The sequence below is a fragment of the Sorghum bicolor genome, chromosome 7, assembly GCF_000003195.3.
Source record: "Sorghum bicolor cultivar BTx623 chromosome 7, Sorghum_bicolor_NCBIv3, whole genome shotgun sequence".
In the NCBI taxonomy this organism is placed as follows: Eukaryota; Viridiplantae; Streptophyta; class Magnoliopsida; order Poales; family Poaceae; genus Sorghum; species Sorghum bicolor.
The window spans coordinates 53,475,193-53,493,359 of record NC_012876.2 but is presented as its reverse complement, the minus strand read 5'-3'; the positions used below and the strand labels follow the sequence as shown (position 1 = coordinate 53,493,359).

The following is an 18,167-nucleotide window of genomic DNA, read 5'->3' as shown; positions in this document are numbered from 1 at the left end:
AAGCTCACCATAGGGGGTGTGGGCACGGTCAGGCCGTCGTGGGGGTGCGTGTATGGCTGGGCTAGAGCTTTTGCATCGCTGGTGCGGGCGTAGCTAGGATGAAGCTCCCTATTGCCAAGCCTTGATTGCGTGACATGGTTATAGCTCATGTACGTCTTTAGTTGGTAACGACTCACAGAAGAAGATGGAGGACTCAGTCTGCTCAAATTGGAGGGACAAGTCGTGCTTGCTCCGTATCTCGCACGAATATTTCTATTAGAGGATAGTGCAAGTGCCACCCCAATTTCCATCACAACTCGCAGCAAAACACAGTCGTCCCGTCCATCACCATCCCTTTGGTAAAGTTATTTTTGCCTTTAAGGACATATATGCTCTCATTCTCTAGATTCACATTGAGAAGTGTGCAAATACGCATCTCAATACGAATGTGTTTACACATTTCTCAATACGAATCCAGTGATGGAAGAAGTGGGGGCACATGCGGCAGAAAAACTGTATTCCCATCCCTTTATCAAACACACGGCAAAAGAAAAGTAGTAGTGCACGATGTTTGAGGACGATGGCGCATGGCAGCCACAGCGGCCACGCTATGAAAATGTGGTTCGGAAAACAAAAAATCCGTCCAAATTGCCGGAGGAGTCCTAACTCGTAAACGAGTTAGAGTTGTAACCGCGACCTAATAAACCCTAGGCCGTCGAGGCAGGGAAACCGGTCTCGTGGTCTATCTACTATATATAAACTAGATCGATCTCGTCGCCGAAACTAGATCGATCTACGTACCATGTCGAGCAGCAGCATGATGGACGCCGACGGCAAGAAAGATTTTAGCACGGCGATCCTAGAGCGCAAGAAGGCGCCGAACCGCCTCCTGGCGGATGACGGCGAGGGCGAGGTGGCCATCGACAACTCCATGGTGGCGCTCAGCCCCGCCACCGCGTTCCAGCTCGAGATCTTCACCGGCGACCTCGTGCTGCTCCGCGGCAAGCGCCGCAAGGAGACCGTCTGCTACGCCGTGTTCGACGCCTCCTGTCCCGACGCCAGGGTGCGCCTGAACCGCGTCGTGCGCAGCAACATCCGCGTCCACCTCGGGGACATCGTCACCGTCAAGCGTCTCGACGAGGTCCCGACCGGCACGCGCGTCCAGATCGCGCCGTTCGAGGACACCATCACCGGCATCTCCGGCGACCTCTTCGACGCGTACCTGAAGCCCTACTTCGGCAACGACGCGCTGCGGCCGGTGTGCAAGGGCGACCGCTTCATCGTGCGCGGCAACATGCACGCCGTCGAGTTCAAGGTCGTCGACACGGAGCCCGCCGACCGCGTCCTCGTCCGCCCGGACACGGCCATCTTCTGCAGCGACCAGCCGGTCAAGCGGGAGGACGAGGAGCGGCTGGACGGCCCTGGCTACGACGACGTGGGCGGCGTCCGCAAGCAGCTGGCCCAGATCCGCGAGCTGGTCGAGCTGCCGCTGCGCCACCCCAAGCTGTTCCAGACGCTCGGCGTCAAGCCGCCCAAGGGGATCCTGCTCTACGGCCCGCCCGGCACCGGCAAGACGCTCCTGGCGCGCGCCATCGCGTCGGAGTCCGGCGCCCACTTCTTGGTCGTCAACGGCCCGGAGATCATGTCCATGATGGCCGGACAGAGCGAGGCCAACCTGCGCAATGTTTTCGAGGACGCGGAAAAGTCGGCGCCTTCCATTATTTTCATGGACGAGATCGACGCCATCGCCCCCAACCGCGACAAGACGCACGGCGAGGTGGAGCGCCGCGTGGTCTCGCAGCTTCTCACGCTCATGGACGGTCTCCGGCCGCGCGCGCAGGTCGTGGTCATCGGCGCCACCAACCGCCCCAACAGCCTGGATCCGGCGCTCCGGCGCTTTGGCCGCTTCGACAGGGAGCTTGACATCGGCGTGCCCGACGAGGTCGGCCGCCTCGAGATCCTCCGCATCCACAGCAAGGACATGCCGCTCGCCGAGGACGTGGACCTCGAGCGCATCGGCAAGGACACGCACGGCTTCGTCGGCGCCGACCTCGCGGCGCTCTGCTCCGAGGCGGCCCTGCAGTTGATCCGCGAGAAGATGGACGTGATCGACGTGGAGGAGGAGACTATCGACGTGGACGTGCTCAACTCGCTGCGCGTGTGCAACGAGCACCTCAAGCACGCCAAGGAGGTGACCAAGCCGTCGGCGCTGCGCGAGAGAGGGCTGGTGGAGGTGCCCAAGGTCTCGTGGGACGACATCGGCGGCCTGGAGGACGTCAAGCTGGAGCTCCAGGAGACGGTGCAGTACCCGGTGGAGCACCCGGAGATGTTCGAGATGTTTGGCATGTCGCCGTCGCGCGGCGTGCTCTTCTACGGGCCCCCGGGCTGCGGCAAGACGATGCTGGCCAAGGCCATCGCCAAGGAGTGCAAGGCCAACTTCATCAGCGTCAAGGGGCCCGAGCTGCTCACCATGTGGTACGGCGAGAGCGAGTCCAACGTCCGCGACCTGTTCGACAAGGCGCGCTCGGCGGCGCCGAGCATCCTCTTCTTCGACGAGCTCGACTCCATCGCCGTGAAGCGCGGCAACAGCGTGGGCGACGTGGGCGGCACGTCCGACCGCGTGCTCAACCAGCTGCTCACGGAGATGGACGGCATCAACGCGAAGAAGACGGTGTTCGTCATCGGCGCCACCAACCGCCCCGACATCATCGACCCGGCGATGCTCCGGCCGGGGCGGCTGGACCAGCTCATCTACATCCCGCTGCCCGACGAGCCCTCGCGGCTGCAGATCTTCAAGTCGTGCCTGCGGCGGTCCCCCGTCTCCCGCCGCGTCCACCTGCCGGCGCTGGCGCGCCTCACGGCCGGGTTCAGCGGCGCCGACATCGCGGAGATCTGCCAGCGCGCGTGCAAGCTGGCGGTGCGCGACGTGATCCAGCGGAGCCTCAAGGTGGGCAAGGCCGCGGCCATGCGCGGTGCGGAGATGGGAATAGGGCACTTCACGGAAGCCCTGAAGCATGCCAGGCGGAGCGTCAGCGACCTGGACGTGATGAAGTACGACTTCTTGGCGAAGCGGCTCAAGGGCGGGGCTGGCTTCGAGGACGAGCCCATCATTGCTGCCCCGATGGGGAAGGAGCCGCTGATCACAGAGATGGAAGACGACGACGACAGCTTGCTGTACTAATCATATATAGAGTCGGAGGCTGGGAGCAGCCTTTAATGAAGCTAGATATACTTTGTTTTTGTGGTTTATATGGGTAATACTTTTGTAAAACTTGTAAATGTTTCATCTTCGTGATGTGTTTTGAGTTTTTGGACCTGTTTGGTTCCTGCTAAATTTTAGCTAGCTAAAATTATTTTAGCTACTCTTGGGTAACTAATGGAACTAAACTATTTTAGTTTCTTTTAATTAATGTGTTTGGAACTTTAGCTACTAAAGTGACTAAAGTTTAGCTAACTAAAATTTAATTGGTGGAACCAAAGGGCCTTTGTCTGATTTTCTCCGCCAAGGCGCCAAGCCTTCTGAAGCTTAACCAACTTAAAAGAATATCATTGTCTGTATCATAAATATTTAATTTTTTTTCTATAAAGTTAGATAAATTTTAAAAATAATTTAAAAATAAAAGTAGTTAATTTACTTTGAGACGGTGGAAGTAACTAGACAAAGCAAGAAAAAATACTAATAAATGAGTTGCGTAAGTGCATCTCAAGAGTCTTTCTAAATTGTTAAAAAAAAGTCTTTCTAAAATTTAGGCTGTAAATCATTATTGAGAAAATTATTTGAATAAAAAATCTCTCTCTAAAGAATTTGCAATGAAATTATGTCTATATTTGAAGATCTAATTAAAAATATTGTTTTTTCTCGATCACGCAATGTGTTTTTGTATTAAGAGAGAAAAATTTAATTACGACATGGAGACGGTATAAAGGTTTACAATGAGCTCATGGTCCCCGACACCACACTAGCCTCAGCCTATTACGCAGTAGACAAGCAAGGTGATTGGCGTCGGCCTGAACCCATTGCTCGGCCATTGAAGAGATCGTTGAAGTATTTTTTTTATCAAAATCTCTATTTCTCTAAATTATAAAGTACTATATATAAAGGGTCTTTTGGAGTTGCTCTAACCTGTCCATCCTTGCTCTTTGTATGTATGCTTTCATTAAGGATTTGCTCATTCTTTTAATTCCTCATGGACTCCAGTAACATATACTCCCTCTGTCCTAAATTAATAGTTGTTTTCGATTTTTGTGCTACAAATTTGACTCAATTTGTATAAAATATATGCAATATTTGTGTCTTTGAATAAATAAAATTTAAAAAATTAGATTCAACGATCTTTCCAATGATATTAGTATATACCATAAATATTAATATTTTTTAATATATGTTTAGTCAAAATTGTTTTTTAAGAAGTGTAAATGATAGTTATTTTGGGACAGAGGGAATATATAATAAACTAACTGTTCCCAAATTTACGATCTCCTCTCAAACATGCACCTCCACTGATATTCAGCGATGCCAAGAGCTGTATGAAAACTAAGCATTGGGATGACCCTCCAAATAATACTCACGCTTATTCTCTAGTATAATTTAATAAACTAAATGGATAATTATTTCTCTTATTTTTTATTTAATCCATTTAATTACACTAGAAAAGAACCACAGGTACCCATTTGGAACACCGTCTCCATCCTTAATGAAAACACATACTATGTACTAGTACAATGAACATTGTGCCTCAACGTGTAAAAGTGTTCAAACTGTATTGACCGTCGATTTTCTTTCGGTTCATTGAGAATTAAATAATAGCAATCTGGAATGAGATGATTTCATCAGTTTTCCATCCACAGGGACGAAGCTAGAAAAAAATTAGAGAGGCTAAACAAAAGTGCTACATCAACTTAGCTTTACTATAACCTCTCAAAATAGAAAAAAATATAATAGCTTGAAGTAGTTTTATATTGAAAACATCAATCGAGGATAAAATTCACAAAATATGTCATAAAAAATAAAGGTCTCAGCTCACTCTACCTTATATATTTGTGTTTAAAATTGAAAGAAAAGCACTAGAAACTCCACCGACTCAGTGGCTCCGTGCATGCACGTAATAGTAATCAAGAGTGTTGCTACACAATCGTCTTACTTTTTGTGTTAGCAGCCTGATGTTTCGGTAGAACCACAGCGGATTACAATTTACAACAGCAAGATCAGAAATTAAATTTCTTCTCAAACACCATAGAGTCACCTTGTAGTTCTCCTCAAAGTCGAGTATCCATCTGCTGGAGAAAAAAATACTTCTGTTAATATTTTTTTATTAAGGAAAGACATTTGCCAGATTTTCTAGTTTTTTTGTTTGAAAAAGTCCATATTGCCTACATTAACTTTCGCGAAAGTCCACTTTGAACTCTAAAATCGGGCAAAACACCTCGTTCAACTTTTAAAACCGTTTATCCTTGTCTCCGTTATAAGCACTTTCGAAGGTGGTTTTGTTTTTTCTTTTTTATTTATTTTGCTAAACATTTAAAAATCATAATAAAATCATAAAATGAAAAATCTATTTCGACTCCGTATGAGTAGATCTATACAGTGAATATATAATATAGTATGTTTTACTACAAAGTTTTTATTGTAGCTTTAGATCTATATTTTTATATAATTAATTGGAATAATTTACTGTCGGGTATCGATAATAAGGATACCCAATCAAGCGGCATTAATGGCATGACAAAATCAAATCCCCCATGCTAAGGGAAGTTTCCACCTCGTCCAACCCCATTTTGGGAGCATGTTGACCGTCGGTGGCAGTTTTCGACCCGCCCAACCCCTACGATGCTAGTACGTTCACATCTAAGAGCTTGGAGCGATCTCCACCTCGCTCAAGGGTTATGACTCTGCCTCGTTTGAAGGCATGTCCCGCCTTCGGGCGCCACTGGGACAACATGCGAGCCCTCGCCACAGTGCCCACTCCCTCAGACCTGATAAGCACAACTACGCCCCGTGTATGGAAGCATGAAGAACAGTGTTACATAACACAACGGCCATCGTTCCACTATGTCCTGACAACCAGGCCTCTACAACAATAGTGACAATGGTATGCCACCTACTCCCCTCACTACGCATATCCAGGGTCATGCACCTCTCATCTCTCAGCGGTACAACGACCACAAAAGCAGAGATGGCCGTGGGCATGGCACCAGTGCCCGGAAGAGGCCAAGATTAGACAACCACGATGTCCTTGCACACCAGGGTCGGCCGCGCATTTCACATAAATAGGAAGACAATGTACCTGTAACATTCTAGATTTTTACGAAAACAAAAAATACGAGCTTTTTAAAATTTTTCCTATAATCGTGTGAAGCATATAGTTTTTAGGTCTAACTCGAGACTAACCGACTAACGAATCGTAGCATACATGTAGATTTGCTTGCAGGAGAGTGTCGGTGTTCTTGAGTCGGTTTAGGTTTTCGTCGAGTTTAGAGTTTGGAGTACACAAATCTATAGCGAGAATTCCCTTTCAACTTTCCCGTTGGAGTGATTCTATAAACTCCATTGGATTTTATCCGATCCCTTTTTGAATCTTTCTCCATCTCCTATTGTGTCATTCCTTTGTGTTTAATCCAAAAATGGAAAAACCTTCCTTCTTCTCTTGGGCCAGGATCCCTTTCCCCCTCCTCTCCCTCCAACTCGCCAGCCCAGCTCATGCTCTGGCCCAACCAGCCACCCTTCCCTTCTGCGGCCCAGTTGGCCCCGGCACCCCGCGCGGCCCAGCTACCTGCCCCGGCCCTCGCGCGCGTTTCCCAGCTGGCCTCTCGGCCCAAGCCGCCACAACGCCTAACCCTAGTGCGCCCCTACCCATCCCGGACCGCAGCCGCCGCCACTGCTCCGAATCGGGAGGCCACGTCTTGCGCCCTGGGCGTCCGTGCCCACCCCGTGATCCGTGCCGCGTGTCCCGTCCTCGACATGGACGCCGAGGATGGCCGCAGCATCCCTAACCCTAGGCGCCGCCCCTATAAAAGCCGTGAGCAGCGCCTCCCTTCTCCGCGTACCCTTCCCAGCCGCCGCCGTCTCCTTCCCCAGCGAAGCCGCTCGCCACCTCCTGCCCCTGCCTCACCACTGCGGGAGTCGCCGCGGTCACTCTACGCCACCGACCCGGCCCCGTCCGTCATGATGACACCGAAGCCGCTCCGTCGAGCCAAGGCCGAGCGCCACGTCCTCGACGCACCCCTGCTCCGAGTCCCTAGGTCGACGCGCGCACCTCGGCATCGGCCGCGCCCACGGTGCCACCCTCGCCCGGCGACCTCGAAGCCCCTGCCCCGACGCCGAGCTGTGCCGCGAGCCGCCACCACGACGCTCTCATCATCCACGACGCCGAGCAGCAACAACGTCGGCCGCGACCCCGACGGAGCTCCTCGTCGCGCCCCCTGCTTCAGGACACGAGCTCCCCCCCTCTGCGTCGAGCCTTCCGCGCCGAGCTTCGCCCACCGTCCTCGCCCCGACCATGCGCGTCGCACAGCCACGCAGCACTGAGCGCCACCCCGACGTCGCCCGAGCCCTTGGCCACGTGCTCGCCGCGGTCACCACCCCGGCAGCAGCGTGGTAGCCACGACATCGCTGCGGTGACCAAGCACAGCGACCCCGTTCGGCGTCCACGGCCCCGTCCTCGCCTTCGAGTCCGTACCCGGACTCCATCGACGCTGCAGCTGAGCCCCTGCTCTGCTCATCCTCGACCAGCACCGCCATGGAGCCGTGCTGCTGCGGCACCACCTCGTCAAGCTCGTCTCTGTCGCCGGTGAGCAACCAAAGCCCCACGCCTTCCTTTTTCACGTAGTCGTCATGCTCCTATCTGAGACCGGCCTTCGTGCCATGCGTTACCAGTGTCACAGGGAGCCACGGACCTGTTGCGCCTTCCACCGAGCCGCGACACCAAGCCTACCTCGTTGCCGACCAAGACCGTGCCTTTTCCATTGCTGCAGCACCAACCGAACACGACTTGCACCCCGGCCACTTGCAGCAAGCCGCGACCAAGTTGTAGAAGCCCTCTGCCATCCTCGCCACCAAGGTCGAATCCTAGTCGACGCCGACGAAAAACCCCCCCTTTGCTTTTGTACATCTTTCTATCATCGTTCATACATGTCATACACCATTCACATGATTTATCTATATCCATGCATGTGTCGTGCCTTCGTGCCGGTCTATTTATCTATCTGCTTATCTATCTCTGTTGGTCGCTATGGAAATGTGCTACGCCAATTTGTCTTTGTGTTGGTCATGGCATTGTGGTTCTTTGGGCATTGGTTCTTGAGTGTGTGTATGTGTGTCGTCGTTTGTGGACCGTGCCTTCGAGCCGGTCGGGGAAATCGTAGTACATTTGATCATTTCGATCGTGGGTACGTCCCGCCATGATCGCGATGTCGAGCATCACTCGTTTCCCCATGTTTAGTTGACTTGTCACGCTACGCTTGTTAGCTCCTATTCCCGTCCCTCGAACATGGCCATCGTGGACTCGTTGTCGTCATCGACGTGGTTCTTACCTGCACGCTTGAGACCTATGTGGCCTAGTCTAGTAGGATAAGAATTAGGGGACAACCTTTGTGGGACAGTCGGAAGCCAACTCGTTAGGTGAAGCTCATGGACGCGGGTTTGCCTCGCCATGACCATCGGACTTTACCTATTTTTCTCACACGATTATCTTATCTGTCTCGTATGCTTATGCCACCTAGACCCGGGCATTTCCCCTAGTTCTCGCAATGACAATCGCATCGTGTGGAACTATAGGAATGACCTTGTGCCGATTCAGAAGCACCTAGGTCGTGAAGTGTTATGAGTTGGAGTAGATTGTGGGGTCGTATCTCTTTTAACCAACCATTTTTCATTCTATGGTGTTGGTTGGAAGAGTGTGATTTCGTTCTTCTATCTTATTCTTAATCCCCATCGATCCAGTAAGATGTGGGTTTGCCCCTTTTGCCTGCTTAGTGTTTTGATTCCATTTCCACGATTTCCGCTGTTGCTATGGCGAGTGGATCAAAGGAAGGTGAATCCCATGTCTATTCTTGCCCTTTTTGGTTCTTCGTGCTTAAACTCTTGTATGCTTGTACCTATTCGACCGTAGCATTTCTTTGGTTCTCGCAGTGACAACCGCACTGCTAAGAACCCTAGGAATGTCTTAGTGCATTCAGTGTACATAGGTCGTGGTACCCTACAAGTAGCTTGAGCACTCGTGTTCTTTGTGCGTCACTCTTTCTGATTCCTCGTCTCTTACCATGGCGAGTGGATTGGAAGGAGTAGACCACTCCCCTTTTCTTCTCTCTTTGTTCCACCCTCTCTTGGCTCTCGCTAACTACAATGGCGTATGGATTGAGAGAGACCAGAACTTCTCGTGCTCGTAGTCTTTTTGATTCCCGTCGATTTCTGTGACACTGGATCGAAAGCCCGCTAGCCGTGGTGTTTACTCGAGATAAGTTAGGGTCTAAGCCATTTATTAAAGCTGTACAGGTTGACACAGTCGACTCGGGAAGTACCGGCTAGGCTAAGACTCAAGCTTGTACTTAGTGAACAACCATTCTTGTTTCTTTTTAGCCCAGGGATCAGACATCCATCGAGAGGGCTAAGCCATTTTCCTTTCGGTGCTCTTTCAGTATAGTTGTTCTTTAGTGTTTTGTCGCCTCTTATCACGATCTTTCTAGGTCTAGTGTTTGATTGTTTCGCCTTGATTGTCGTTTACGAGGTAGTTGCTTCGGTTAGCGTCGATCGAATCGGAACCAGTTGAAGGAAGGACATGCAGATAGAAGAAAGATCTTGGATGAGTACAACTACAAGTGAACTGAGGATCTTGGAAATGTCACTCAACAGGTGCCATGTCCCACCCAACCTTGTAGAATCCTATTAGACATGCAATATTATAGATGCTAGTGCTTTACTTTTATGCAAATGAACTATGATAGGTTGCATAGTAGAAATGCTTGCGAGCCATTGCCTTGTTGCAACCTATAACCCTCGCACACCCGCTGTTAGGTTAGATGCTTGCATACTACTTGCTACTGCTTCTACTACGCATTATATCTGTGATGTGATGCAATGTGGGAGATTGGATGTGAGTGGATAAGGCACGTGGTGCCAATAAATGGATAATGAGATGGTAATGGATTTGGGGAGATCTTGGCGTGTGTCTTGGGTGTGTGGTGAGGGTCGAGTCGACCGAGCAGGATCTACGACAAGTCTTGGGACAAGTCTTGCCGGAGGACGCTACCTGGGCGTTCTCCATGAAAGATACCTATGGCGGGTACATGTGACAGGGAGAGGTCCCAGAGTGGAGTGTCTTCGTGGGACGAAGCGCCGGGATGGGAGGTGCTGTTTAGCACGGGGTAATCGGATGTCCTGTCGAGCGGGGCATCGGTTGGCCCCTCGTGAAGATGTCCTGTTCGGTCACCCTAAGGACTGAGATGTTCTGAGAACCGGTTCGTAGGAAGCCTTGCACCCCACTCGCTCTTATGGGTAGGAGACGGATGTACGACCAGTTAGGGCGGTGCCACTACTACTAGGTTGTTGGTAGATAGTGTAGGGAGGTACGGGCATAAGGACCCACACCCTCCTAAGACAGCGTAGTGACCTTTGGGGGCCCGGTACTACGCCTCACAGTCTCAGCGTACCGGTGCTACTCCGGTATGGTCCCAGTTCTGAGTGGTAGGGTGGCATCGTGCTTAGTTGGAAGGCAGCCCGACATCAGCCTAGGTGGGGCGCACCACCGATGATGGTGATCTTGTGGTTAGTGCAAACCTCTCCAGAGTTTTTGGTTGATCGATCGATACATATGCCGTCTTTTCGGCTATGGACCTTTCCTATGTTTCCGCTTCACTTGACTAGTGAGAGGAGTCCTTTCTACCTTCCCCTGGGTTTGTGTTGGATCCGGCGTTGACCGTTGAGGCAAGGCACGAGCGGGAGTCGTACTTGCCGCCTAGAGAGTGAGAGTGTGGTGAGATGTGTGTGATGGGATGGATGGATGGACGTGTGGTTGAGATAGATTAAAACTTGATGAATTATTATTATTAAATATTGATGAACTTGCATAGGAAAAACTACAGCCATATATATAGGCCTCTTGATCTACCCTTTGCATTCCACTTACCACAAAGCTTACACAAAAGCATAGGGTGGGAGCCAGTGGCCAGTACAAATCGTACTGAAAATTGTTTAGCAGGTTTTGAACGTGGTCTATGACGATAACTACGGAGAATAGAAGGATTAGGTGGTCTCGTTCCTGCGCTCAAGTTTGGTTCAAAGATGAAGGCTAGGCCCGCTGATAAACTACGCCGACTCTGATGATTGCCCGTGAAGGAGGAGCCTTCACCCTGACGCGCTACATCAACTCTGATAAAGACCCGTGTGTGTTTCTGCTAGAAAAACGATGTAATAGGCTTGTTGACCAAGAGTTGTAAAGTATATGTGATGTAATCTTGTTTTCACGATGTATGACTATGATAACAGCTGATATATGATAATGTGATGGCTCAATTTCTGAATTATCACATTATAATTCGAATCTGTGGATTTTCCCCTTTGTGGAAAAATCTAGGTCGTTTCAGTACCCACCTGAAGACTTTTTGTTTTTCTCTTTCTCGTTTTATTTCTGCAAAACATGTACCCTCCATATCATCCCTTGACCTATAAAAGGGGATGGAGGACCCCTGCACAGAAGAGGACACAACAAGAGAAACAACTTCACCCGCAACTATGCCACAGACTAGAGACTTGGCCCCTCCCTCTCTCAAACCGTTTGTAACCCTTACTGCAAACTTTCTTGCAAGAGCAACATGAGCAGCGTTGCACACTGGACGTAGGGGCCTTCTTGCCCGACATTCATAACTCCAATTTCTATGGTCCAATTGTGATGAAATTTTTATGGTGGACTAATTATTGTATGATTGAATTGTAGTAATTTTTTTATAATCATTGAATCATATATAACTTATTTAAATAAATTTTATTTAGGTTTATGTTTGTTAAATATAAATAAATTTCGGATCCATCATTCAGAAAGTCATCATAGAAGTGGTGAAACCTAAACTACTTTTTTCCTAATTAAGTAATTATATGATATTAGTAATAACCCGTGCCTATGTAAACATGCACAAAGACATAGCTGTTGTAACTGTGCTTTGCCATGCCTTCTGTAGCAGCTTCTAGCTTCCTTTCGGTAATGAAAGTTTTATTAATCTTAAACAGTTACATCAAACTAATACAATCATCCTAATATCAATTCTGATATCCACATAGTTAGGATACATACGACCCAAGAGGAAAAATAAATAGACAAAAGTGACTTGGCATCCTACACCATTTGTGCAAACTACGACACATAACTCAATCTTCATCCGTCCAACACCATAGCAACACCTGGACCGTGAGAAAGGTTTTACAAAACATTGCCTCCAACAAGGAAACAACGTGTGCATATGCATGGTTCAACGGACTGTAAGGTTTCTATTTTTACCCTAGAGAGAAATTAGATTTTTGAACTCCAAGCAATGCATGAACAAATTGGATTGGTATTGTTTTCAGTCATTTGTGGCAAAACACGGGTATCTCCGCTTGAGATAGTTTGATATCAAAAAAGAAAAATCTAAGAGTTTGAAAATAAATATTTGGGACTATATTTTTAAATTTTAAAACTCGTCAACTGCACAATTGTAGGTTGTGTTGATGACAACGACTTTGATATAGATCATGTAACGTATTGGGGCTGGTCTAAGACTAACATATTTATATACTTGCATTGCGGCTACGTGTGAGTTTCATAGCATTATTTCCAAAACTATTATGTACGAAATAAAATGAAACTGAGATAAAACACTCACTCTCAATAAAGAGTTTCATACTATGATTTTAAAAGCATTTAAACCAAGACTCAGAGAGAGTTAGTGTAACACCCGGCCCAGGGCTTAATAGGATTAATAGGAGACTCATACCAATAAGTTGTAATTTTTTTCTGGAAGCCCATCTCAAAAGAACTCTAAAGTTAAGCGTGCTTGGCCTAGAGCAATTTAAGGATGGGTGACCGACCGGGAAGTACTTCTCGGTGCACGCGAGTGAGGACAAAGTGTTGGACTGACTATGTCCTAAAAAAGCTGCCAGATGTAAGCGGGTCCGGTCTCGTGGAGGCGGGACGTTACAAAATGGTATCAGAGCCGACTCTCGCGGTTTCACGGGCGCGTGTGTCGCAGTTGCGCAGGCATGGTGTGCATGCCTGGTGTGTACCCGGAGTGGTCGCACAGCATGGCACATGCGCTGGCACTGGATGCACGGACGTGGCCAAGATGGGACGTTCCTAGCTTGGGGTTGATCGACAAGGACGTCGATCTCTTAAGGGGGTGAGGATGTAACACCCGGCCCAGGGCTTAATATGATTAATAGGAGACTCATACCAACAAGTTGCAACTTCTTTTCTGGAAACCCATCTCGAAAGAACTCTAAAGTTAAGCGTGCTTGGCCTAGAGCAATTTAGGGATGGTCTTCCGACCGGGAAGTACTTCCCGGGTGCGCGCGAGTGAGGACAAAGTGTGCAGAAAAGACGAAGTGTTGGTCTGTGGGGACTGACTATGTCCTAGAAAAGCTGCCAGATGTAAGCGGGCCCGGTCTCGTGGAGGCGGGACGTTACAGTTAGTAATTGCGTCTTTCTCTTCTTAAATACACAATCATGTTATCAATAATATCTATATAATAACTTATTTAATGCAAATGAAATTAAACTTCCATTAAAACTAGTCTTAACGGCCTAAATATTCTGTGGCGAGTTTTGGGCAAGGTGTGAAAAGCAATGGAAAGGCGGCGACTAGCCTTTCGCCAGAAGCAAAATCCTTGTTCTACGACGCAAACAAGGGGGGCTGCTACAGTCCGCCCATTCAGACCAGAGTCACCGTCCGGCAGCTTCCTGCCTATTTTTTCCGCCGCTTGTATCACATGCAAATTTTATTGGCAGGTGGCAGAGGTAGCCTACGGGTAGACAGAGGTAGCGTGCATATAGGCTAAAGTTGTTATGTCTAGCTGGCCCACCACATTTAATTCATCTTTCACCTCATGCATGCGATTTTTAACAAAACAAAAAAGGTCATAACTACTAAACCAAATATTAACATGAAATTTCGATTTGACCATCGAGTTCCTTGCAATAAATCCTTCAAAACAAGATCTCACATGAATATATTTAGATAACTTTCTTAATGAACATTTATTTTATAAAGATAGAATATTTTCTTTTATTTATCAGAGATGATGTTCTAAGTTTAAAAAAATAATGTTCTATCTTTGTAAGAAGAGTGTTCGTTCATAAAATTGGTATTATAATATACATAAAAATAAATATATAATAACATAAATAAAAATAATAAAATCTAGAGCAAAAACATAAGACAAAAAATAAAACATATGTTATAGAAAAAAAATTAAAAGAATATCACATAGATGCTTTTAAACATCCTAAAAATATACTATAGAACACCATTTAATGCGTTATAGAACATCACATATATATTATGTGAACCCCAATAAAATACATCACATAACAACATATGTGTAGTAACTAGTAAGTGAACATCACTAAGTATATCATAAAACATTACTAAATACAATATAGAACATCACATATATTATGTGAACATTACTAAATACATCATAGAAAATAAAATGTATTTTAAGTGAACATTACTAGATATATCGTAGAACATTACTAAATACAATATAGAACATTGCATATATACTACGTGAACATTACTAAATACATACCAGAGTATTATATGTTTACTATGTGAACATAAAAAAACACCATAGAACATCTTGTTTATGCTATGAGAACATGACATATATATTATGTAAATATTGAAAAATACATTATATTATATGTATACCACTTGAATATAAAAAAAATCACATGTATAACATGTGAACATAAAAAAAACATAAAAATCACATGTCAACTACATAAAACACCAAAAACACAGCATCATAAAAATAATAAATAAAATACATAGATGAAAGAAAATATAATTATTAGTAAAGAAACAAAGAACATTACATGCACAACATGCGAGCATCAAAATAATAAGAAAAAAAGAAACATAAAATATAAAAAGTTAAAAGAGTAATAAAAAAACATAAAACAAAAAAAATAGTGAAGCATGAAAATATAAAATAAATGAAAAGAAAAAACTATAGAAAACATTAAGTAAAAAGAGAAAAAAAGAGAGAAAAAAGAATAAACATAAAAACAAATTTAAATGAAGTAAACAAAAAAAAAGAAATATGAAAACGTAAAAAAATCACATGAAACAAAAAAAATAAATTGAAGCAAGGAAAGAAAAATAATAAGAAAAGGAAAGAAAAAAAAATAAAAAGAAAAGAAAAAAAATATAATGTAATTTAGGGATGGTCTTCCGACCGGGAAGTACTTTCCGGGTGCGCGCGAGTGAGGACAAAGTGTGCAGAAAAGACGAAGTGTTGGTCTGTGGGGACTGACTATGTCCTAGAAAAGCTGCCAGATGTAAGCGGGCCCGGTCTCGTGGAGGCGGGACGTTACAGTTAGTAATTGCGTCTTTCTCTTCTTAAATACACAATCATGTTATCAATAATATGTATATGATAACTTATTTAATGCAAATGAAATTAAACTTCCATTAAAACAAAGAACAAAGAACATTACATGCACAACGTGCGAGCATCAAAATAATAAGAAAAAAAGAAACATAAAATATAAAAAGTTAAAAGAGTAATAAAAAAACATAAAACAAAAAAAATAGTGAAGCATGAAAATATAAAATAAATGAAAAGAAAAAACTATAGAAAACATTAAGTAAAAAGAGAAAAAAAGAGAGAAAAAAGAATAAACATAAAAACAAATTTAAATGAAGTAAACAAAAAAAAAGAAATATGAAAACGTAAAAAAATCACATGAAACAAAAAAAAAATAAATTGAAGCAAGGAAAGAAAAATAATAAGAAAAGGAAAGAAAAAAAATAAAAAGAAAAGAAAAAAAATTAGGATAAACAATTTAAAAAATGAAAAGAATAATAAAAACACATAAAACAAAAAAATAAATGATAAATTAAGCACAAAAAGGAAATAAAAAGAAAAAAAATAAATGAAGCATAAAAAGAAAAGAAAAACAAAAAAAGAAAAGAGAAGAGAAACTAATGTTTACGTTACATACGTGGAACCTGGAAGGCCAAAGCCTCGCGTCAGAAACGTCGCGTCGGGCGGAGGGCGGGAAACATCACGTCGCCGAGCGCGGGAAACGTTGGACAAGTGCTCGGGTCCGAAGAATTTCCGCAAACAAGACAGTCCGAACAAGAAAATACTTTGAAATTAACGGCAGCATACATTAAGCACTTTAATATTGAGTTACACACACACACACAAAGGTCAAATCGTGAACCGAAATGAAACCTTGATACCTGAAGCAATCTCACAAACTAATTTACACACATGCGCAAAGAGCAAGAGTTGCCCAGAATAGTGGATATCATGCATGCTCTGTAATGTAATGTATTCACAGCTGCTTTGTTCTGACTTTGTTGAGATGCACAAAGTCAAAGGCCACAACGACGGTGCCATCCAGCCTCTTCACCACGAACCTCTCCACCAGCACCGATCCGCCGGCCACCTTCCCGGCATCCTCGTCCTCGTCCACCCACCCGCCCCTGTACTCCTCCCACCGCATCCTCTCCCACACGCTCGTGCACAGCGCCACCCGCTGCCCCGTCGCCGCCGCCCTGAACCACACGAACGCGTCGTCGCCGTGCCGCGAGTTCCCCGCCTCCTGCTTTGCCTCCACGCTCCCGCCGATGTACGCCCTCTTGCTGGCAAGCTTGGAGCCACCACCGCTGTGCGCGTCCACCGGCTCCGGCTCCCACCAGCGCTGCTCCAGCGTCACCTCGTAGAACGCGCTGCGTCCCATCTGCTCGCGTGGCGCGACGCCGTCTTCTTTCACGAGGAAGAACGGGGAGTACCATTTCCCGACGGCGCCGTTCGTCGGCGCCGGGAACGCGTCGAGGACGCTGGCGTCCGAGAGCTGGCGAGACCGGAGCGCGGCGTCCAGCCCCCCGGCCTCGCCGATCTGGAGGTCGAAGCTCTTGGGCTTGGACGCGTACACGCGCCAGTACTTCTTGCGGTACAGGAAGTAGGGGAAGCCGTCGGGCGCCACGGCCCTCGCCGTGAACCGCCCGCGCCGGCGCTGCACGATCTCGACCTGCTGGTAGATGTCGGCTGGGTCGAACGGCCGCGGGTCGACGTCGTTGATGCACCGGCAGAAGCAGCAGGGGACCATGTCCTCCTCCGCAGAGCACGCCCTGACGAGGCCCCTGTGCCTGCCCGTGGCGATGACGGGGTAGTAGCGGTTGGACGCCAGCGGCTGGTCGGGGACGGGCACGAACACCACGGCGTCGGCGTAGGTGGTGCTGCTCTCCCCGTGCTGCTCCGTGTACCTCACCGTCAGCACGCGGTTCTGCGGGAACGGGAGGTCCCGCACGCGCGACCCGCCGCAGGTGCCCCAGCAGCACGTCTCGTCGTCACTTCCATCGTCGTCGGCGCCCTTCACCACGAGGTAGCCGGAGTTCCGGCCCTCCGGTGGCGGCCGCGACGCCGCCTCCGGGTGGCTCTTGAACAGGGACAGCGGCTTGGTCGCGTACATCTGTGATTTCTGGTCAAGCTGATGATTTGCGTGTCACGTCGCTTTGTGAGTTTCTGTTGATATAAATAAAGATCGATTGGGCCTTATTTACTTCCAAAATTTTTTACAAAATAGAAATAGTAGTACTTTCGTTTGTATTTGACAAATATTGTTTAATTATGGACTAACTAGGCTCAAAAGATTTGTCTCGCCAATTCCGACTAAATTGTGCAATTAGTTTTTATTTTCGTCTATATTTAATACTTCATACATACGTCTAAAAATTTGATATGATGAGGAATCTGATATTTTTTGTAAAATTTTTAGAACTAAACAAGGCGCAAGACGTGCTCACTGGAAACGCGTCGTTGACTTGACTCTTCGTCGTTTTGATTGTTGAGTGATGAGAAATTGCCGGTGACGTGAGGAGCTGAAACTCAACCAGCAGCTTTGGAACTGCTCATTGCGCACCGTGGAAAAAAATACAATGAGCCTTCAAACTGATTCTTCAGCTCGAAGTTTAGGTAGTAATAAATC

At 46.8% G+C, this 18,167-nt stretch overlaps 2 protein-coding genes across 2 annotated transcripts; one reads left to right on the top strand and one right to left on the bottom strand.

Moving 5' to 3' along the window:
• On the top strand, nt 409-3,258 carry LOC8070075 (cell division control protein 48 homolog D). The gene has a single exon (XM_002445436.2). The coding sequence runs from the start codon at nt 782-784 to the stop codon at nt 3,158-3,160; it is 2,379 nt and encodes a 792-aa protein (XP_002445481.1). The 5' UTR covers nt 409-781; the 3' UTR covers nt 3,161-3,258.
• LOC8070074 lies at nt 16,307-17,736 on the bottom strand. Its single transcript, XM_002444280.2, has one exon. It carries the CDS (start codon nt 17,649-17,651, stop codon nt 16,512-16,514), a length of 1,140 nt encoding a protein of 379 aa, XP_002444325.1. The 5' UTR covers nt 17,652-17,736; the 3' UTR covers nt 16,307-16,511.